Genomic DNA, 24,799 nt, shown 5'->3' on the forward strand with positions numbered 1-24,799 from the left:
TAAAAGTTTATGGGCACTCTTCTTCTTCCTTTTCGACAATTAAGAAATGGGCTGTCAAGTTTAAACATAGCTATACCAGCCTTGAAAATGATCCATGTGAAGGATGTCCAAAAAGTGTGGCAACCAGAAATCATTGATCAAGTGTACGATATGGTATTGGATGACCAGCGAGTCAAAGTGTATGAAATTGCTGAGACTATAGGCATTTCAAAAAAAGAACATGTAGGATATAATTTGCATGAAGAATTGCAAATGAAAAAGCTTTGCACAAGATGGGTGCCATGCTTGCTCACAGCAGGTCAAAAACACACTCGCATGAAAATCTCTGAACAGTGCTTGGAACGTTTTAAAAAGAATCAAACTGATTTTTGTGCGTCGATTTATTACTATGGATGAGACTTGGATTCACCATTATGCATCAGAATCCAAACAGCAGTCAAAGCAGTGGACAGAAGCCAGTTGTTCAGCACCAAAGAAGACATAGTCGGTTCCATCAGCAGGAAAGGTGATGGCATCCATGTTTTGGGATGTTAAAGGCATTTTGTTTATTAATTATCTTGAAAAGGGTAAATCGATAACCAGTGAATATTATTCTGATCTTTTAACCAGCCTAGACGAAAAAATTCATCAGAAAAGACCCGGTTTACAGAAGGAAAAAAAAATCATCTTTCATCAGAACAATGAACAATGCAAGTGTTTTGGCAATGGGAAATTTAAGAGATCTGCACTATGAATTGTTGGAACATCTACCCTATTCCCCAGATTTGGCTCCCTCTGACTTCTATCTCTTCCCAAAACTAAAACTCTTCCTCGATGGTCAGCATTTTTCTTCAAATCAAGAGGTGATTGCAGCTGTGGAGGGGGTATTTTTCAGATCTTTTTCAGGTGCAAATTTTTTCAGGCACATACTTTGTTTGCTTACACTTGGATAAAGGATTAAAGTAAATATAGGTATCCCTCAATGTCACTGCGTATATCAAAATCGCATTAATCAAATCTAATAATCAATGGTAAAAAGTACAATTCGTCCCTGATCGATTACTGTACTAATAGTTCGTTTTATATGGTACTCGTTTAGGAAAGATAAAAAATGAATGCAAAGTAAATGTTTAATAAATACTTGTATCTACATTAGTTACTGCAATTTTTTTTAATCAAAAGAAGTTATAAAGAGTCGTTTGAACAGTTTTAGTTTTTTTCTTATCGGTATAAATTCTACGATAACAAGCAAAATGACTCCAGACCTCGGCAAACAAGCATTCTTCGATTAACATCTGGATCCATATCCATTACTTGCTGCTTAAGCGATTCTAAACTGCGAAATATTCCATCCAGTTCTTTGACTGTTATTTCCTTTGGAACCTCATCTTCACATTCCATTTGTTCGTTGTCTTCATATGTGCATTGTTCAATTTCAAGATCATTGTCACTGAAATCTTTTGAATTTGAATCCAATAATTCTTTAACATCTTCTGCATCAACTCCATCAAAACCGAGGTCTTCACCAATTGCAACGATTTCTTTGACCACGTTGACTTAGGTTGTTTTCAAAATCCTGTGATTTTGAAAACAACCTAAGTCATTAGCGCATTCTGGCAGAAGGTTTTTCCAAACAGTTTCATGCAACTAGAAGACACTTGCTCCCATGAATTATGAATGTTCTCAGTTGCGTGTTTAATGTTAAATTTTTTCCAAAATTCATGGAGCGTAATTGTATTTTCTCCCATTGTTGTTTCTACTGCCTTTGAGAATGTCTTTTTAAGAAAATAGGCTTTGAAAGTTGCAATGACTCCCATGTCCATAGGTTGTAACAGTGATGTTGTATTTGGTGGGAAAAATAAAACTTTCACATTCTCACACAGATCATTAAGAGAATTTGGATGACTACAAAGTTAGCAGCCTCATGGCGTGAGCATGATTTTGTGTGGTAAATTTAAAGCGTGTTAATCAAAACTCTTGCTGCGTATATCAAGGGATTGTCGTAATTAATTTCGCTGTGATAATAAAATCCGCGTTAAGCAAGGGATACCTGTATATAATTTATAGTCTAAGTGAAAAAACTTCCGACAATTTTTTTTTTCCTACAAGAGAATACTTTTTTTTTGTAACTTCTTTTGCTGCATCATTAATGATATGATAGTGTGTGATCAGCAAAATAACTAGATGTATAGAATTACCTGTCTGACCTTTTCAAACTCTGATTTGTGTTTGTTATTTGCTGTTTCCAACTAGCTAAACAGAAAAGTTGAAAAATTAGGATGAATTCTAATAAAAAAAAAACTTTATATTAATTCATTTGTCAACCAGTTTCACATATTATTGGATATGTTTCTTCAGGAGTGTTTTACCAAAAATAAAAAATAAAAAATTGTATCACAGGTTACAATGATGGAATATAATGGATAAAAATTTGAAGTAAACAATGAATGAGAGTTATTGTAAATACTAGCTGGTATCGTGTTCTGTCATAAGATGTATATCATAGTCTAGTTCTGCATCCAGGAATGTGTTAGTAGAGCTAATCTTAGGTGGTATGGTCACTTAAACAAAATGGGAGAGGAAAGATTAGCAAAAGAAGTGTTCTCTGCGAGGTTGGCAGGAATAAGACCCAGAGGAAGACCAAGATAAATGTGTATGTTGATACAGCAAAACGTGCCTTAGAAGATAGAAATATCAGATCCGATAATGTTTGAGTCTCGACAGGTAACAGACTGATTTGGAAGAATATTGTAGATGGGAAGTTAGTAATGATGTAAGTTTTTCATGTACTATCATATCCTGTACACCCCTTGAGGATACATGCCAGGAATTTGAGTTCTATATACTGGACAATGATAATACATCTTGTGGCAGAACACAATGCCAGCTAGTATTAACACACATAATAAATTTAGTTTAATCCTTTATCCAAGTGTAAGCAAACAAAGTTTGTGTCTGAAATATCAGGTGCAAACTTTGTTTGCTTACACTTGGATAAAGGATTAAACTAAATTTTTTATAGTCTAACCAAGTGAAAAAAAACTTCCAACATAGTATTAACATAGTTCTCATTCATGGTTCACAAAGTTTTCGATGCATGATGACAAGGTCTGGTGTATGACGATACTTTCGTTTTTGTTACATTAAGTGGGCATTTATAGCATTTCTGGAGCTGCTTTGAATTTTCTGACAAAACAATTATGGTCAGTGTACTCTTTTTATGTTTTCTGATGTAGTACAGGATGGCTTTCATTGGTTGTTTGATATGTCAAACTAGATTTATATTTTCTCTTCTTTTCGACATGTTTAAAATGTTCTGGCATGCAGATCTCTCTCACTTTGAAATGTCCTGTTTGACATATGCCACACACATTTTGTAAGCACCTGACTTAAAGGGAGGATGAGAGCACAGGGGTAAAAATTGGAAATTTTGTACAGAGGAATGAAAGCCACTTTTATATCATGAGGTTGAAGTATCTAAACAATTTTGTCCATTATTTATGAATGTATATGTGCAGTTAGCGTAGTGGCTGTGCACTTCGCAACCATATGCCTGGGGAAAGAGTGTCCTAGGTTCAATTCCCATCGGTGATGTGAGGAGCTGAAGGATCTTCCTCAGCCATAGCCAAGTTAGCTAGTCTTGGGCGTGGACAGTAGGTTTTTTCCCCAGTTTATCCTGGGGATTTTCATCCTACAAAGCAGGCAAACTGGCCTTGAGAACTCAACACTACAGGGCATAGGGCTGTGACCACCTTATCCTGTGAACGGTTTAGGTCCAATGATTAATATAAAAAAAAACATCAACACTGCAGGGTAAAAGGAAAATGAGATGAGATGATTTATGAATGTAAGGAAGGATGACAGAACCTTTGGCCTTGTTTGTTGGTGGATACCTTGGAGAGGAGAGGGTGGTTTTTAAATCGTTTTAACTTTCTTGCGGTTATAACCATTATGAAAAGTATTCTTTTCATAATGGTTGCTGCTTGAGATTTTATAGGCTCTGTTCATTGGCATGTTGATTATTCCCACCTTCTGCAAAGGATGGTGGTAAGAGGTAGCAGGAAAAGTATGTTTACTTAATAAATCAGTCATTTTTGAGAGACCTCTAAAAGTATGCAAAGGAATAGTATTGTTTCAAGCAGAAGCTTTTTAATTAATTCTTGGACCCTTCTAATTGTTTTGCTGAACCTGGTCATGTGACAAATATATCATTTAGTAAACCAGTCACTTTTGGTTTTTCTGATAGTACTTTCTATGGTTCTCTTTTCAAAAGATTTCATGAATACATTAGCCAAGACTGGATATAAGGAAGGAGATCGCATAGTGAGACTGTGTTGTTTTTGGTACATGTCTTTGAATTGGAAGAAATTGTTTTCTACATTGATAATCTAATACAATTCTGATTATTTTTTTAATTTTTTTTTTTTAATGCTCCTGAAGAAGTATACTTGATGACATGAAACAAGTTGAGTAGTGAAGAATTAATAAAGTTTCTTTTTATTATTCATGAATTGGAAGAAATTGTTTTCTATATTGATAATCTAATACAATTGATTATTTATTTTATTTTATTTTTTTTTAATGCTCCTGAAGAAGTATACTTGATGACATGAAACAAGTTGAGTAGTGAAGAATTAATAAAGTTTCTTTTTATTATTCATTGTCATCTGATCTTTATACTGGAAATTCCAAAATGATTATCACAGTGTCTGTAACTTGCAATTTTTCTGGTTAACCAAATATTGAAACCTACTATCACCACCACTGATATTAGGATCAGGTATTGTGTAACTCACTGTATATCTACAGCTCTAACATAGTGCTAATTATGTTTCTCCAGATTCCAGATATAGCGTGTTACGCTATTTGTTCACTTCATTTTTTATTACAGTTTAAATTAAATTTGCAAAATATTCTGTTGAATATTGTATTAAATTGCAGTGTGTACAAAGGCTCAGATAACATCGTTATCATCATCATTATCCACTGAACATTCATTCATTCCAGAAATTCATTGTAGAAGTTTCACTCTGGGTCCTTGCAAACTCAGTCATACAGTATTAGAGAAGAGTAAGGGAATCAAATGGAAATTGTAATTCATATGCAAAAAGCCATTTCTCTTTAAAAAAAAAAGAAAATAAAGCTGTACATTTTATGGTATTGCATTTTATTAACAGTAACTATAAATTTACAACTTTGTGGCCTGTCACCTATGACTGAAACAGCTTTATTCCTTAATGAGTAGTTAAATTCATTAGAAAATATATTACAGGATTCATTGTATAGATAAGCATTATCTAGCACAAAATCAGTGCACTAAAAATCTGCAGGAATTAGCAGTAATATGTCAGTGTTATTTTCTATAAACTGCTTTTTGTTATTTTAAATAAAATGAAAATTACTGGTTGTTCATGCATTAGTGTCATTGTTTAATTTCTTTGGCTAGAAATAACTGCATCTCTTTCTGTTTATACCTCCAAGGAAAAAATTTAAAAAATATACTAAAAAAAAAGTAGTTTAATTTTAGAGCATCATATAAACATTGGTATAGAGCGTACCTTTGGAACTCTTTGGAGTACTGTCATTTCCATTTACCAAATGATTTTGGAAATTAGTAATAAAAACTAAATATGTGTAACAGAACAAAAAAAAAACCATGCCTTTGGGTTGTTAATGGGTACATGCATCACTTAGTGCCTATAAAAAGATTAACCCTCCATGCTGCATGTTTGCTTTTTTTGCATGGGGAGTGGGACTTGAATCTCCAATTAAACGAACAAAACTGGCATTTCTTTTTTGTATATGGTTATAATTTGTTGTGACTGAGTCAAGTATAAATTTTCCTTTGGGATTTAGACTAAGATAAAGACTTAAAGCTTTTCAATTATAATAGGAAATTCTATATTACCTTAAAGTTACTTTTATTTGTTATATTTAAAAAAAAAATTATACTAGTTCTATAAGAATTTTCCCAGCACTCTTTTTAACAAATATTTTCCCTAATTACTAAGTATTTTTTTCTTGTTTCAGGATTTAAGAAAACGTTTGGCCACACTGCAAGATTCCATGTTATGCCGTGTTTGCATGGATGCAGATATCAGCACAGTATTCTTTCCTTGTCGACATGTTGTCTGCTGCAGTACATGTGCGCCACTCTGTGAAAGTTGTCCTCTCTGTCGAAGAAATGTTGAAGACATGCAGCACATATATTTGCCGGTGGTTGGACAACAACATACTGTCACATGTGAAGAATATAACTCTTAAAACAGACTTGTTTTCTGTTACACTTATTTCTGGAAAGACAAACACAAATAAAAATTAGTGAAACTTTGGAACTTACACAAACTTTTTTTAAAAAAAAGAAAAAGCATTAGCAATGCAATCTCAAATAAGAAACCTCATCATGTTTGTACATTTGTTGTCTGTTCTAATAGAAGTTTGCCATAGTTTCTGAATAATATATTCACAGATTGTTCACTCATTAAATGAAATATTAGTAATATAGTTAAGGGGGAATTTTAAAAGAAGGGAAACTGAGGAAGAAGTGACCGTGATTATATTATAATAGTTTCTTATATAGATAGTATTATCGTATATTACATATCCTGGGATTTTTTTTTTTTTTTTCCACATATGTTGTAAGTTATGTGTAGCATAAACGAAGTACAAAAACTGGGGAAGTATTTAACTAAACAATATATAAAAATACAGCTTAACATCAAGCATTTTACACGTCTGGATTTTTTTTGTTTCTCTGGTTAGTTTCCCATCTCTTTTAATTCTTTCATGTATGATAAATTCTGTAGTAAATTTATAAACCAGTATCAATAAGTATTAGTGATGCAGTATGTTATGTGTTGTATAAACAGAAATTAATGCACAAATTGTTCAGTATGTATTACTGTTTCCATAAATATTCTTGTTAAATTGCTACCATTGATTGTTGAACTTGCACAAACAACTTTTATGTTATTTAAAAAAAAAAAAAAGTAAGATGTCTTGTAGTGTGTATATATTGACTAGAGATATATATATTCTTAACCCCACCTTTCATGAAAAAGAAGGTAATTAAAGTACTTTATTTATAAGAAAGTTTGTTTCAATTATTTTTGCAAGTAAATGTAATCAAAAAATACTTCATGTTAAAGAGAAGAATGTATTAGCATATATCTACATTACTACAGTGCAGGCTTTATAACATCTGAATTATAATAAAAGAAATAGTAAAGCTGCATATCTGTAGAGTTCCAGAACGGTTTTATTCTTGAAAGATACATTAATCTTTTTTACATTAAAAATGTTAAATGCAAAGATAAACTTGAATAGCAGGCAGTTTAAAGCAGAGTGAGGTGGGCAAATTTCAAGATGGGAAATTGGATGTTAGTTATTAAAGAGGGCAGCTGATTTTTTTTTAAAGAAAACCTGGTTCCTATTGGAGACCTAAACAGCAGAATTTTTATTTATTCTTATGGCTAAAAGAATACAATGCAGCTATAGGTTAATGTCTAGTCCAGAAAGCCAATCCAGGGCCTCATGGATGTCTTGGAGGTTACCATGAAATTGGTGTCTTGGGCAGTCATTCACAATATGAGTGATCGTCTGGGCTATGGGGGAACAATCACAATAAGGGTGGTCTGATAGATTCCATTTGTGTAGTAGGCACCAAATCTGCCCTGGTTAGTTCTGATCATGTTGACAGATGACCAAATTTTCCTAGGAAGAGCAAAACCAGGCTGCAGAGCACAGGGATCTTCAACCAGGAAACCATTTGCCATAGATGTTGATGGTAAGGTGGCTGAAGAGAGTATGTCCATGGACCAGAAAGGGTTTCTTGATTTTAGGCAAAGACTAGGTCGATTTTTGAGAGTCCGGTGCACGAGCAGGTTGCTCGTTGCTTTATTAAATTCTTTGAGGCTCGTCTTCTCTGTATATTTGATGGAGCAATGTTGGATAGGACAGGCAGCCAGGGGAGAGGGGTGCTTCTCAGTGTCCCACTAATTGTACACATAGTAGAGTTTAGCTGGGTATCTATGATGTTAGTGTGCGCACTTCTTTCCCAGACAAGGACACATTATTCAGCTGCAGAGAATGCAAGGGCTAGTGCAGATGACCTTAGGACTTCTGCTCCAGCAAGCTTTGAAATTATATTATTTCTCATTTTAATTTTGTTGGACAGGTTGGTGATAAGTTAAGAAGCCTTTTATAGGTTAGGCCTCTGTCCAGGCTCACTCCTAGGTATTTCAGGTGAGGCTCATGTTTTACCATCTTGCTGCAGAAAGAGAAGTTGAGGTGTCGATTTTACCTCTGCATTGTTTAGGTGGAATGCTGTGGACACAGTTTTTGTTGGATTTGGCTTAGGGTACCACTGCTTGAAGTACTCTTCCAGGATGTTTAGGTCTGTAAGGTGTCTTCCATGGCAAAGGAGGTAGACTGGTGTAGGATCTTTAGGTCATCGATGTACATTTATTTGCTTGAGTTGGTGTGGCATGTTGGAATTGTAGATGTTGAAGAGTAAAGGGGCTAGACCGTGGAGGAATCTGGGTCTGCTCTTTTTTCCACCAATATTGGACACAGATCTTTTTGTTGGAGAGAATGGATTTGAAAAGCTAGAAAGTTTTTTTTGCATCTTATAATATTGCCTAGTTTTAGGAGGAGGCCCATGATCGAGACTGTGTCATAAGCTAATGTTAGGTCAATGAAAAGTACTCTGAATTTAAGTTTCTTCTGGAAGCCTACTTCAATCTGTGTTGTCAGGGCCAGGACCTGGTCACAGCAACTTCTTCGTGGCCTGAAGCCAGCTTGTTCAATCACGAGTGCTCTTTCAATGAATGCTGAAATTCTTTTAAGGAGAATTCTTTCAAAGAGTTTAAAAGTGGAGAAAGGTCATAGATTCTTGACATTATTTGGATCTTTCCCTGGTTTGGGCACAGCAATTATTTTGGCTTCCCACCATAGTTTTGGTTGTTCTTCAGTTATAATTTTTGAGAATAGGGCACCCAGCCATGTTTGACTGAGATGTTTGAGAAACTCGGGGAAAAGACCACCCACTTTGTACAGCCTTGCCATTCATGGTGAATTTTAAGGCTTCCTGTACCTCTCTCAGAGATACTGAGCATACAAGTTCAGGAAGCTAGAGGCCCATCTTCAGATTTTTTCTGATGATTGCAGTGTAGATTGTAGATTGTATGGTTATTTTCCTGGTAGAGCTGGGATGTATCTTGGAGATTTTCAGTAGATGATTAGCCATTTGGTCTGGATTTTGTTATGGATTTAGCAATTTGTTTCTCAAATACATTTTATTTGGATCTATGAAGGTTCCATCTAGCAATTGCTGTGCAAGTGATGATTGAGATTGATGTGTCTGTCTCTATTAGTGTAGGACAGTACTTGCTGTTAGGGAATCTGTTGAGGATGGTTCTGATTTTTTTGCAGAGGGTGGTCTTTAGAGACTATGCACAGATCTGGGGTGTAGGTTCTGTTCCATCTGGCTGAGTAAAAAGTGCCTTCTTGGTGGTGTAGATCAAATATAGGTTATATGTATCCATCCAGTTAACCAGGTTATTCACCGTCTTTGCTGTTACAGGAATAGAGGTGGTGGTCCATCTGGTCGGGCCAGGATCGCGATGGTGGTATTTTGAATTCTAATGCCTATGGAGTATTCTGTTTCTGTTTCGGGCACATGTTGGGTTATGTCCTTGAGTCCAGGCTGGATTTAGGTTGCTAGGCCATGCTTGGGATGGCAGTTATAAGACACAAAAATTAGGTTGGGATCTTTAGTCTGTTGAGAGCTGTGTCAGGCATGTGGGTTTCCTGGACAGCCAGGACATTGATCATTTTCTCTTTGGCTTTGGATTTAGATAGTCCTATGTTTAAGGAACAGATCTCGAGAAAGTGTTGTTTAGGGGATTGTAGCTTGCACTCCTCCCAAACAAGCCATGCAATCCTTGTTATTCCAGGTAATGATCAAGCCGGCATGGAATTTTTTGCATATTTTCCCTAGTTACTGCATGTGGTCCAGGAGGCTTGGAAGCAGAATAGGAAGATAGTTCTAAACATTCTCCCAAAAATTCATGCAAAAACAAGGAAACTGTTCAGAAAATCACATGCAATTAAGACATAATACACTGCATAAGTTGCTTCAGCCAATTCAAAAACAACAATCCCGAGTCCTTGGATGTGGAATGTAATAATAATAAGGATATCTATTTAAGTTTTATTGATTTTTTAAAAAGCACATGATTAGTTTATAAGATGGGAGAGTATTTAAAATAAGAGAAGTGTTTGAAAATAAGGCCTATGCATACACATTACTGGAGTGTGAGTCACCTTGAAACATATCTAGTCATGTTTTGGTCCTTTATCCCTCCATTACAGTTTAATAAAGAGTACAGCCAAAGTTGTATGGTAATCTGCCCACAGTGAGGAAGTTTACCATTCTGATAATCGAAAAGGCAGATAAAATGGAGCACAATTACAATGTGCTCCATCAGTCAGTTGACATAAATAGGGTTGGTTAATTGATGTTTTGAAGGTTAAATAAATGGTAGATCACTGTCGTTCTAGTGTTACTGCATACACAACGAACAAGCCTTTTACGAGGCTTTATTATTTTATGCCTTCTATTAGGAGAAAAAAAAATCCATCTTGAGTAGCAATGGCATGAAATCTATGAATTATTTAAATTCTTACTTATGCCCAGACACAGAGCTGGCGCTAGGGTCTTTGACGCCCGCATGCAATTTCTATCTAAGCTCCCCTGTAACGATCCGGGAGTGTGTGTGGTTCTTTTATGATAATAAAAATTTAAATTATTTGAAATTTCTTAAATAAATTTTGACAGAACAGCCACACATTGGTTTGCTAAATGTAACACAGGAGTGTTGACTAGGCAGGATAATCGTTAAAAACCCGTATATTCAAAAAATTCTCAAAAGTTAAAGCACATTTTGATAAAGCCACTTCACTTTAATCGTTGAATATAATGATACAGGGATTATAGCCTTCTCACTGACCCGAATCGCTAACAAAATTAAAATGAATTTTAATTAAAGTTAAAATTTATTTGAACTAAAGTTTAAAAAATTCTTGCATTTTACAAGTTACTAAATTCTTAGTAACTTGTAATAATTTTTATAAGTGGAACTATCTTTTAGGAAATGAAAAGAAACTCAAGATAGATGAGAAAATAATAAAATAATTCAGAAATAATTAGAATATTTAATAAGTATTCAAAAAATAATATCTTTACAGAATAACGGAAATTAAATTACATAAATATACTTGAATTTTTTTTTATTAAAATTTTAAGGTTTTTGATTTCATATTCACAAAATTAGAAATAATGGTCTTAACGTTTAATTCCACACATATATCATTTTCAATTAACGCCAAACTAACAAGCTTTTTTGTGGCATACTTGTTCTTAAGTAGCTTTTAATCAATTGCAACTTTGAAAAGGAACGTTCACCACTTGCTACACTAACGGTTAAGGTTAATAGTATTCTTAAAGCAATTGAAAAGTTAGGGAAAGATAAATTATTGGACACAATAAAATTAAGAATATCGAAAGGGCTTTTTTGAATATTAAAATTATCCTTCCAAAAAACATCCCAGAAAGCACATAACTCGTCATATAGTTCTATTGCATTTATGTTTTTATTGTCGCAGTCCTTGAAGAGAATCTCTAAATCGTCACAGATTTTTCGTAAATCTTCGTTATTAATTTGTAGTAATCTATATAAGAATTTATATCTTTTAGTTGTTCAAAACGTTCTATTAATGAACACATTGCAATGTCTAGAAGTGTATAAAACGCATTCAATCTAAATTTATCTTCTGGTGATTGTGGCGTTTCGTCATGATGCTTATAGTCAAATTGTTGTGTCTTCTTTCGTCGTCGAACTTCCATACCAGTTTTAAATTCTTGTTCTCCATCCACCTCTTCACTCAGTTATTTTGACGTTTTTAGAACTTCTTTAAAATTTGTATCTGATCGGTACTCTTGTAAGAATATTTTTAAGTTTTCAATAGATTCTAAAGCAAGTGTAATGTTCATATTTTTGTCTTGAAACATTTTACTCACAGGGTTTATTCTGTTAAGTAAATCATACCAAGTTATAAGAGAGCAAATAAATTTGTAGTCCTTTATTTTAGCACAATGTTTGTGCTTCATACTGAGTTTCTTTATTAAAATTTTCATTATTTAAAATTTCAAAAAGTGCATCATAAATTTCTCCTAACTGATATCGTAGAGGGCAGTTTGCATTAATTTTACTTTCCCATCACGTTTCATGGCTGTTTCAATGTTAACTTTTTTTACGAACTTTAAAAGAATTGCCCAACGTTTGTAAGAGAATGAAAAGAATTGTATATTTCTTGAATAATTTCAAAGAAACTAATTGTATCTGCATTCACTTTGGCTGTATCGTTAATGATTAAATTTAGAGTATGAGCAGCACATGGCACATAAAAAGTTAGAGGATTTTTGTTCAAAAGCAAATTTTGGAGCCCATATTTGCCCATTGTCATACCCTTGACCTTGCATGCCTTCAATGGGAATGTTCCATTTTTCCAGTTGTTACATTATTGTTGCACATAAACCACGTCCTGTGGAATCTGATATATCTGCAAAACCTAAAACGTTTTCCCTGATCTTGACAATTCCATTGTCACAGGAAACAAAGCGAATAATAATGGTCATTTGTTCTGTTTTACTTGCATCAGGTGTGCAGTCTAAAATTATGGAATAATATTTAGATTTTAGAATTGATAATAAAATTGTATCCCTGATTGCGTTACTTAAAGTTTCCAATGTTTCATTTTGACTGACTGTCTTTACTCAAACAGTGTACTCTATTGTTTCGTTGTAGGACCCTTTCAACGTGATTTTCCATAACGGGATCAAACTTCCCAAACAGTTCGACTAATTTTAAAAAATTGCCATTATTTCTTTCATATAATTTATCAGATGATCCGTAAAAGGCTAAATTTCGGCTGCCAACGAATTTTATAATTTCAATCAAGTGTTCTAAAACACTCATCCAATGTTTCTTTTCCATTTCATACATGCTTTGAGTCTGGAAATCAATAGTAGTTTTGTTTTTTTAAATTTTTATTAAGTTCCTTCCATTTTAAGAAATTTTTCATGTGAGTTAAACTAGTCTCATGTCTATGTAAAGTTGTACATACATTTCTCCAATCGTTATAACCTTCTACAAGACTCAGTGTTGAAAGTTTATTTTTCACTTGGTTAGAGTATAATAAAATTAGTTTAATTCTTTATCCAAGTGTGAGCAAACAAAGTTTGCACCTGAAAGTATCTTCAGGACCAGGGTAAAGTGGTACAACACCAGGGCAACTCGTTGCAAAGGTGGAGAAAGCTACCAACACTCCTATCTCAGCATCTCCTATAATGCAAAACACATCTCCTTGCAGATATGTCTAATGTTATGCATTAAGGAAAAGGCCGCAACCCAGACTAGTTTCGACCTTTATTGAGGTCTCTTCAGTGGGAGCCAGGCCCAAGTGGAGATACCAGGCGAAGCATTAGCAGGTCATCTCTACCTATAGGAGTTGCCAAATGGTGTGCCACCCTTTTTTTAATAAATTACATTATAAATTACATTATTTTTTTAATACATTATAGGAGATGCTGAGATAGGAGTGTTGGTAGCTTTCTCCACCTTTGCAACGAGTTGCCCTGGTGTTGTACCACTTTACCCCAGTCCTGAAGATACTTTCAGGTGCAAACTTTGTTTGCTCACACTTGGATAAAGGATTAAACTAATTTTATTATACAAGACTCAGTGGGTGATTCAGTAGGTGCGACAAGTTTGCAACAAAAGCCAAAAACAGAATTTAAAGTTTCCGAATAAATGAGCCATGTTCTTGGCACGAGCTCCCATTTTCCATTTTTCTATTATAATACATGTCGCCAAATTTACGACCATATGTATCTCTGGAATATATTATATTTTTATTTTGAACAGGGCCCCATTTCAATTCAACTCGTAATTTTTCATCAATATTTCCCTGTTCACCTGGATCTTCTAAATTCACAGACTAACAATGTGTTAGTTTCGTGGTCAACTACAACTAAATCTTGTTGTAGATGAACTAAATCCTAACTATTTTTCACTTAAATTATGCTGAATTATCTTGTTCAATAGTTGCAATACTACCTTCATGCAAAGTGGATGATGTGCACGGTTCTTCAACAATGATTTTTGATGTATCGAGTTGGTTACAATCTGCATCAGAATATTTTAACAAATTTATTAAGAGCCCCATTTTGTTTCTTAATATCTGCTTCTTTCGCAGCATGACGCTTATGATTTTGTGCACCGGATAACTTTTTTTAAAATTTTTGATTCCATTTCTATTTTATACCCACAAGAAATTATTACACAACACAGCACAGACGAAATAATAGTCAGCACTGTGCTACTGTCAGTAGCCTACTGAGATGCGTACCATATGACTGGTTAACTAGCAACAAATGTTTTGTACAAAAATTCGTTTCTGCACATAAAAACTGTTCATCGTTTCACTTTAGATAGACTGCAGTAGACACAACATTCTGCAGGCAAGTTTAGCCTGCTCTAGCTGCAAAATTGTAAACAGGTGGCAATATACATTTTTAATTTTTATTCAGTGTATACGGCCTCATTTATTTTAATATTGATCATTCTAAGAATTATTTTGTTTTTATGATAAAATAAAAATTAACTTATGAACCATTCCCTGGCGGCGGCGCCCGCATGCCTGCTTCCGCCGGCCCTGCCCAGATATAAATGTAATTACTACTCTGCCAGGTTGTGCCTGGAGAGGAAGTCCGAGTCGCAGTATGTAGGAGACATTGTGAAGACTGTGTGGCATGGAGACTAGTCACTCTTTGTGTGGGCGGGATGTCCAAGAGTCTCTCTCCTCTCTGTCCCCACTCTTTCCTTATATCTAACCAAAAATGAAATGAACAAACAACAATGATACTGTGACTAAAACAAATCTTCCTCAAAAAATAATTCCAAAAAAAAAACTTTCACATCTGCCTTACCAGCATACATGACATTAAATACTAATATGAATGTATACACCTTACTTGCAGTCATCCAGACCAGACCTCTTACTCTTAACAGCAACCTAAATTGTAGTCACATCAACTACTATCCACTTTGAATGTTAAAATTATACATTTCATGGCTCCTTTCACTACAAAGGTCTGATGCTTGTCAGAGAATGACTAATTTAAATCCCCTGCTTTTGACCTTCTGTGGCTCATGGTTTCCTTGCCTCATTTAGTGTCAGGACATGACACGAAGCAAGAGTTGGCAAAAGTTCTTAGCAAAAGAGCTCGAGAGGTACTGTTAGGCTACAAACCAGTCAATGAACAAAACATAGCAAGATTTCAGGCAAAACCATTCAGCATATCAATAGTCCAGATATATGCACTCACATCTGACAGCGCAGATGGGGATATTGACTTATTCTGCAAAGATCTGACAGAGACAATAGAAATGATACCAAAGCAAGATGTGCTAATTATTGAAGGCGATTGGAATGCCAAAGTTGAAATAGATGATGATTGGGAAAGAGTCATGGGAAAATATGGTTTTGGAGAAAAAAATGAACTAGGTGAAAAATTGTTAGAATTTGCTGTGGACCACGAGATGATGATCTGTAACACAAGATTCCAACAAAAGGAGTGTAGAAAATGGATGTGGTGATTAAATGATGGGAAAACCAAGAACATGATTGATATGATTAAAAGAAGATGGATAACATCAGTACAGCAATGTCGAACTTCTCAAGGAGTGGATATAGACTCTGACCATAGTTTAGTGATCGCAAACATCGAGTTGAAATTAAAAAAGATATATAAGTCCCAACATCAGAATAGAAGAGACATAGCACGAATCACTGAAGCAGAAATGGAAGAAGGTACAGAACAGTGTTAGAAGAGAAACTTAAAAGTGTGGAGAAAGAAAAAAATCTCGAATCTAAGAGGGAAAGAAGTAATAATGAAGGCGATAGAAGATGCAGTTGAAGAAACAGTACCAGAAGAAGAGAATATCAAGAAGAAATGGATTACGCAAGAAACACTGAAGTTACAGGAGAAAAGAATGTAGAACAAATAGAAGAGCAATATAGAAGAAAGTGTAATGAGGTGAAAAAAGCAGTCAGAATGGATAAGATGAAATGGTTAGAAGCCCAATGCAACAATACAGAACAGTACTATGGAGAGCATAAAACAAGAGAGGTGTACAAAATGATCCGAACCATTAATAGAAAGTGGCAACCAAAACAGACCACAATTAAAGATGAAAAAGGCAAAGTATTGATGAATAAAGAAAAAATTGTACAGCGGTGGACAAGATACTGTAGTGAGTTATATGAAGAAAAACTAGATTTAGATAGCGTTGGAAACTGACTGAAGAATTGAAGCAGATATCACCACCAGGTAATGAGCATGATATGGACATTTTAAGAGGAGAGGTAGAAAAAGCAATAGGATGGCTAAAACACAAGAGTCCTGGTAACGATAACATCACTGGAGAAATGATTAAATATGGTAGTGAAAGTATGGTTACAGAAATGCACCAACTATGTAATATGGTATGGAAAGAAGGGAAAATGCCAGAGGAGTGGGTGAAATCAATATTAGTGACATTATACAAGAAAGGAAATAAGCTAGAATGTAAAAATTATAGAATAATTGCCTTGACAAGTCACCTTGGTAAAGTGGTGATGATGATATTGACAGAAAGATTGAGAACACAATTGGAAGCATACCTTGCAGACAAGCAAGTGGGATTTAGGAAGGATAGAACTACAATTCAACAGATTTTAACAATGAGGTTAATAGTACAGAAAGCTAGGAGAAAAAACAAAAACATATATATTATGACCTTTTTCTTGACCACTAGTATTAATAAATTAAAAACTTAATTCTGTATGTTAGTTGAGTAAATAATAGTTTAATATCCGATATGTTTCACTGACTAATATCTGTCAGCATAATTTTTTTTGTTACTTTCCATTGCTTACCAGTGTATCCTTGAAAATGCTGACAGATATTAGTCAGTGAAACATATAGGATAGGATATTAAACTATTATTTACTTGACTAACATACAGAATTGAGTCTTTAATTTATTAAAGACATATATACTTGCTTTGTTGATTTGCAGAAAGCATTTGACAGCATTGAATTCCAGAAAGTGACATTAGCAGTTCTGGAATCCTATGGAATTGATAAAAAAAAAACTCATCATCAAATTCCTGCCATGTACCCTCAAGGGGTGTACAGGATATGATAGTACTACATGAAAAAAATTACATCATTACTAACTTCCTATCTACAATTTTCCTCCAAATCAGTCTGTTACTTATCAAGACTCCAACATTATCAGATCTTATATTTCTATCATCTAAGGCACTTTGTACCATATCAATCCACCTATATCTTGGTCTTCCTCCGGGTTGTTTTGCTGCCAGCCTGGCAGAGAACACTTGTTTTGCTAATCTTTCTTCGCCCATTCTGTTTAAGTGACCATACCACCTGAGATTAGCTCTGCTAATGCATTCCTGGATGTTGGCAATTTCAAGTTCTTTCCTAATATCCTGGTTTTTAATATGATATTGCCATTGATGCCATCTGTTCACACCTATAATCTTTCTCAGGACTCTCATATCTGCAGTCTCTAGTCTTTGGTCAAGTGTTTTACTTCTGACCCAGCTCTCAGATCCATAAGTTAAAACTGGTTTGAACACTGTCTTGTATACAGCTAATTTAGTGTTCCGACTAATTTCTCTCTTATTCCATATGAATTTATTCAATTGACTTCCTACCCTACCAGCTTTGCTGATTCTGTTGTCTATTTCTATATTTAATTTACCATTTTCAGTAAAAATCGTGCCTAAGTAGCTGAAATGTTTCACTTGTTGCACAGGTTCTCCATTCACAACGCAGTTGACATTTTCAATGATTCTGCCTATTTTCATTGTCTTTGTCTTTTTATTGCTGACCTTCATACCATATCTATTACAACAGCTATTCAATTTAGTCAAAGAATCTTGCAGACTTGTAGCGGATTTATTTAGAAGTATAACATCATCCGCATAAAGCAAAGAACTGACATTAACTTCTCCAATTTTGATATGTTTAATACCACTTTCCTTCATAATGTGATCCATATAGATAATGAATAACAGAGGGGATAATGTACATCCTTGTCTCACACCAGATTTAACATTAAACAATCTTCCTGTACTTCAGTTCTAACTGCTGACTTGCAACTCAAATAAAGACTAAGTATTGCTTGATATAATTCCCCATTGACACCATATAACTGTAGCGTATTGAATAGCTCCTTTCTTGGCACCTTGTCATATGCCTTTTCCAAATCGACAAAACTTAAATACAGATCTCTGCTATATTCCCATGCTTTCTCGACTATTTGTCATAAAGTGAAGATCTGATCCTGACAGCCTCTATTTGGTCTGAATCCAGCTTGTTCTTCACCAAGCTTTTCTTCCACAATTCTTCTCAACTGTTTCTCACGTATACTTGCATAGATCTTGCCAGGAACACTCAGTAGGGAAATACCTCTGTAATTCTCACATTCAGTTTTATTTACCTTTTTATATATGGGTACTATGAGAGCTCTACTCCAATCATCGGGAAATCGTCCCTCTGTCCAGGCTTTCTGAACTATGCAGTGCAGCCACTGTAAGACACTTATACCACCATACTTCAGCATTTCTGGTCGAATATCATCTACTCCTGCTGCCTTTCAACATTTCATATTCTCGTGATAAAAAAACTAATAGCTATATTAAAAGATGTTTATCAGAATGCAGTTGCAGCAGTTAGAATAGGTGATGATTTGGGGAAATGGTTTAGAACAAGCAGAGGTACTAGATGGGGGGGGGGATCCAATATCGCCAAGCATTTTCATCGCACATTTAGAAAGAGCAATGGACAAACTGAAGAAAGATGCAAAAGGAATATCTGTACACGGAATGAGAATTAACAATCTGAGATTTGCAGATGACGTTATTATTGAAGAAGATGAAAGAGAACTACAAAAAACACTGAAAATGTTAAATGAGGAAGGGAAGAGATTTCGACTTGTTATGAACTTGGAAAAAACAAAGACAATGGTATTTGGTGAGAAGTACATGAAACAAAAGATACAAGTGGATGGAATTGATATAGAAAATGTAGAATAATTCACATATTTGGGAAGTAAACTGACATATGACTTGGACTGTAAAAAAGAAATAAAGATTAGGATTGCAAAGGGAAGAACAAATCTGAAGGCCATGAAGGAACAAGTCTGAAGGAACATGAAGGCTAAATCATACTTTTCCAGATAACATCTGGAAAAGTAAAGTGATCAGCCTGCAAACAAAACTAAGAGTACTGGAAACATGCATCTTTAGCAGTGTACTGTATGGATATGAAACATGGGTAATAAATAAGGAATCAAGAAAAAGAATTTTGGCATTTGAAAGAACTTGTTACAGGAAGATTCTAAGAATAGGATGGATACAGAAAATCACCAATGAAGAGCTCTATCGGAAGATATACAACCAAAAGAAAATCTAATGCAGAAGATTATAAAACGGAAGCTGCAATTATTTGGACACATCTGTAGAATGAGTGAGGACTGGAAGATAAAGACATTTATGTCTTCACATTGGTGGAACCGTACTCCAGGAGATTGATTAGGCCAGGGATTTGGGAGTGTTGGTGGATAGGGAATTGAAGTTTAGGGGGGCACATTGCAAAAGTGGCTAAATCAGCTCATCAAATCACTTGGCTTCTGAAAAATACTTTAACATGCAGAGACAAACAAGTTGTTGTTCCTCTGTATCGAGTCTTGATAAGACCCCCATCTGGACTACTGTGCCCCCTTATGGTCACCAGGGTTTCTTCGTGATGGGGAGGAAGTGGAGAGGATCCAGAGACTAGTGACCAAGATGATAGCAGGTCTGTGGAATGAACCTTATGAGAATAGGTTGAAGATTTGTGGGTTGCAGAAATTGGTCGATAGGCGGAGGAGGTGTGATATGATTGAGACATTCAAATTACTGAAGGGTTTCTATAAGATTGATCCAGAAGATATTTTTGAAAATAGGACTGGTGGTGGGAGGACTAGGGGCCATGCATGGAAGCTGGGCAAGAGTGTGGTTGACAAGGGTGTTAGAGCTAGGTTTTTTACTTGGAGAGTGGTGAATGAGTGGAATAAGCTTCCAGAGTCTGTTGTGGGTTCTACGACCGTGAATGAGTTCAAGGCAAGGTATGACAGATACTGTGTGAATGTTGAATAGTTGTTCTTGACATGATGTTAGGGCCTCCCTTGATGAGTCTGTCGACTCCTTGGAGTTGCCCAGAATAATAATAATAATAATAATAATGTTTGGTATTTTGGATGGTTTAAAAAGAAGAGGTAGACCATACAGAGAATGGATAGATGATATAAAAAGACTGGTGTGGAATGGGTGTACAAAAACTGCGACACTGTGCACTGGACAAAGAAAGGTGGAAGAAGATAGTGAAGGAGGCATCAGACACCAACAGGCAGTGAGCCCATGGTTCGTGATGATGATGATCTGCTAAAAATCACTCTCACTTCTTCACCTTTGTCTCAGCTCAACCATCTGCAATCCAACTATTGAAATAGTGAAAGCATCTTAGACGACCTTAACATCCACAACTCCAAATAGCAACCCTTTTCCCAACACCACTGACTAAGCTGGATGATACATGGAAGTGGATAGGGAATATACATATATTTTTTTTAACTGGCATTGATTCCACATAGGGAAGGTTGATAGAGCAATGTTATTTAGATCTGTACTAGTTTTGTGAATCTTTATCCTACAGTTCATCAGGAGAGAAAGGAGTGAATTATATGTTACTTGTTTTTGGCAACAAGCAAATAACTGCAACATTATTCCATAAAATGTTTAAAAAAAAAAAAAAAGGCTAGAAATGGAAAGCATACTTTTTTGTTGTTGTTGAATCCTGATTGTGATGTGATGAGAGCAACTGAGGTCTGCATGCACCAGTATTGTAATAAAAGATATCCAAATCTGATGTAGGTTACAAGACTGTCAACTAACCAACAATCATCAATGGATTAAGTGCACTGTAGAATTATAAACTAATAGATTTCTACAATTCTTAGACACATTCTTGGAAGTCTTCAAGAGAAGCAGATTCGGCCATTCAGTTTCTAGAAAGCCAATTTATGTATGTGTATATATATATATATATATATATATATATATACATACATATATATATATATACATACATATATATATATATATATATATATATATATATATATATATAGGGAGATAACTAACCTAACCTACGTGCAAAATCCCGTCACCATCCATCAAAAATTTGCCATGAGCCCTTTAAAAAAGGGCCAAGATCTCCAACAGTGTGTAAAAGGAAAATCAAGAATTGGAATATCTGTTTCATCCTGCTGCAACATGACTACAACAAAAAAAAAAAAAAATTCCTGATTGATAAAATCCTAAAAATATTAAAAATTAAAATGACATCTTAATTACCACTATGGATATACTCTGCTTTAAGCTTATCACCATTTCCACATTCTCTATTGCCTCTGACATTCATTGCATCTCTCCAATTAAAAAAAAAATTACTTCTTACCTCCTAGTTCATCACACCTATACAACTCCTTTATATAGGGAGGTAACTACATGCAAAATCCCATCACCATCCATCAAAAATTTGGCATGGTATGAGCCGTTTAAAAAAGGGCCAAGATCATTCTTGGCCCTTTTTTAAACGGGCCAAGATTTCCTTCTCCAGCAGTGTGGAAAAGGAAAATCAATAATTAGAATATCTGTTTCATCCTGCTGCAACATGACTACAACAAAAAAAAAATGCTCATTGATAAAATTCTAAAAATATTAAAAATTAAAATGACATCTTAATTACCACCACTATGGATATACTTTTCTTTAAACTTATCACCATTTCCACATTCTCTATTGCCTCTGACATTCATTGCACCTCTCCAATTAAAAAAAAAAATTACTTCTTACCTCCTAGTTCATCACACCTATACAACTCCTTTATACCAACACCTTCTATTCTGTATTAATACGATAAAATCCTTCTGCCAATCTAAATAAATATCTTTATCTCCTTGTTGGGTTGTTTTAAATTAGGTCTGAAGCAAGTAAGGCTATAATGCTATTGCTTGCTTTGTGGGATGAAAAACCCTACTATCGCTATTATTACTGTTGATAATAACAGTAAGATAACTTTTTTTTTAAGATAACTGTCCTTCAAAAATTTAAGAAAGTCATCTCAGATGCTGTCTCTTCATTCCAATGTATATTACAATAATTAAAATCACCCACAATGATCATCCTTTTCTTGCTAGCCAGACTAATTTGCCTATACATTTCCTTCTCACCATACTCTACATTACCCAATCTATAGCAATACCCAACTAAATATTTCATCCTGTCCACCTCCCTCTCACACCATACCGCTTCAAAACCAATGCTATTATTTGCTTCCTGCATCTCCACCTTCTGCTACCATCAGCAGAACTCAGAGGTATGTGAGGAGGAAGTTAAGAGCTGTTGCATAGCCTAGATAAGGGTTCAGCAATAAGGACATATGCCACTTCACCAAATTGATACTTCAAATTGGTAAAGTGGTACAAAGTGATACTTCTATATCTCTAGTGGCCTCTCTCAAAAAAAAAAGAGTGCTCAACAAAATGAAGAGAATTATGCATGAAAACAGCTTTAGAAGGGATGCTACTATGATAAGATATAAAATTAGTTTAAAAATAACTTTATTCCTCTTATTATTGTTATTATGTGACACCTCCAAGTAGTCCAAGGACTCAACATGGGAGGGCACTCAACTCCACAGAACTTTAATGGGCATAATTTTATCATCTAAACCTGTTAGAAAAGATACAGCCACCATCCATTCATAGTTTAACTGAAGCTCATCATGTGGTAGCATAATGAGCACAGACACAATACTGATCCAGCTTTTTTTTTGATTCTTTACAGTTTCTTAATTTCCTTCTGTGGAACAGTCACACATAAGACATCTCAGAGAAATTGCAGCAATGTTAAGGAGAACATTGACTATAACAGATAAAAGTGTGCTATTCCCATTGTATAAAGCTTTGATCTGACCACATGTGCTCATCTGGTCACCAGGATTTGAAGGAGGATGAAGTAACCTTGGAGAGGGGTGCAGAGATGGATAACAAAAATGATGTGAGGATGTGCAGTGTTGATTATGAGGATAGACTGAAGGCATGCTGACTGAAAAGTTTGGCAGATAAAAGGCAAAGGGGGGGGGAATATGATCAAGATATTTAAGCTGCTGAAAGGTTATTATTGTATTAACACTGAGGAGATTTTTCATAAGGCAGAACACGGGAAAGGAACAAGGACAAGAGGCCATCCCTGGAAGTTGCAAAAGGAGATGGCGAGTAAAAGGGTAAGAAGTAAGTTTCTTGCATAGAGAGTAGTGGGAGCATGAAATGTTTTTCCAGAGAGTGTGGCAAATGTGCAGAACTGTGGATGATTTTAAGGAGTGGTATGATAGACTGTGTTCACTGGGGTTGACCTCCCACAATAGGTTTAGTGATTCCATGGGGGTCAAGAAAATAATAATAATATATTCAAGTCAAGTTAAGTAGTTCTTCTCTTCCAATACTAAAGTGCTAGAATGTTATAGGTTTAACTAGTGTTTAATGTGGAATGGTTTCATCCAAAAAAAAAAGTTTTGAACATATGAAATTACAACTGCTGAAAAAAAGACAAAGAGATATAGTGAGATGAGATGGCATATGACAACAATAACATGTATGTGTGTATATATATATATATATGTGTGTGTGTGTGTAACCCCACATACAAGAAGTAGCATACAGAAATGAGTCGATAACAGAAGTATTTTCTGTGATTATAAGCATGGGTTTGTTAAAGGAAGATCATGTTTTACTGACTTACTTTTGTATTATAATAAAGTGACAAATACCTTGGAGAGGGGAAATGAATATGCAGAAAGCTTCTGATAGACTGCCACATTACAGACTGTTAAATAAATTGAAACAGATGGGATTGGATAACAGACTTCTGCGTTGGATCAGTGACTGGCTGTCAGATCAGATAGTTGTATATATATGGGGTGCAGTACCCAGAAAGAGGAAGGTCACTAGTGGTGTACCACAGGGGTCAGTTTTGGGACCATTGTTGTTCAGTTTGTATGTTAATAATATTGGGATCGGTTTAACTAGTGATGCAGCTGCTTGCAGATGATGCAAAATTGGGAAGAGCATTGCAGAGTCAAGTAAATGTTATGGCCTTACAGGAGGACTTGAATAGATGGCATGAATGAGTAAATAAATGGAACTAACATTTCAGTGTTGCAAAGTGTAAGGTTTTGAGATTTGGTAAGCAACGATAGGATGCAAAGTATACACTTGGTGGGGAAACTTTAAAGGAAGTAGAAGAGATAAGAAATCTAGAAGTGATGGTGGACAAGGATCTGAAATTCAGGGGCCACATTGTACAAGTTGTGAAGATGTCACATTGGATAATGGCAATGATGGAGAGGACCCTGACATGCAGAAATAGAGAGGTTGATCAGGTCTCATGAATTATTGTGCACAGATTTGGTTGCCAGATTTTCATGGTGATGACAAGGCTATGTTGGAAAGGGTCCAGAGAATATTCACAAAGGTGGTCAGTGGTTTTTGGAATGTAGAGTATGAGGACAGATAGAGAGGATG

At 35.1% G+C, this 24,799-nt stretch overlaps 2 protein-coding genes across 2 annotated transcripts in view; one reads left to right on the top strand and one right to left on the bottom strand.

Moving 5' to 3' along the window:
• dnr1 (E3 ubiquitin-protein ligase defense repressor 1) overlaps nucleotides 1-7,060 on the top strand; it is a 124,067-nt gene extending 117,007 nt beyond the window's left edge. Inside the window, exon 5 of the mRNA XM_090397563.1 lies at nucleotides 6,010-7,060. Within this exon, the coding sequence (XP_090253689.1) occupies nucleotides 6,010-6,243 (234 nt within the window). The 3' untranslated portion in view covers nucleotides 6,244-7,060. The remainder of the gene's footprint in view (nucleotides 1-6,009) is intronic.
• The window catches only part of LOC150103426 (docking protein 6-like), a 92,040-nt gene continuing 73,376 nt past the window's right edge, over nucleotides 6,136-24,799 (bottom strand). The window contains exon 7 of the mRNA XM_090397564.1: nucleotides 6,136-6,272. Within this exon, the coding sequence (XP_090253690.1) occupies nucleotides 6,267-6,272 (6 nt within the window). The 3' untranslated portion in view covers nucleotides 6,136-6,266. The remainder of the gene's footprint in view (nucleotides 6,273-24,799) is intronic.

Source organism: Typopeltis vanoorti, chromosome 9, assembly GCF_054136105.1.
Source record: "Typopeltis vanoorti isolate ZY-2024b chromosome 9, IOZ_Tvanoo_1.0, whole genome shotgun sequence".
Classification (NCBI taxonomy): Eukaryota; Metazoa; Arthropoda; class Arachnida; order Uropygi; family Thelyphonidae; genus Typopeltis; species Typopeltis vanoorti.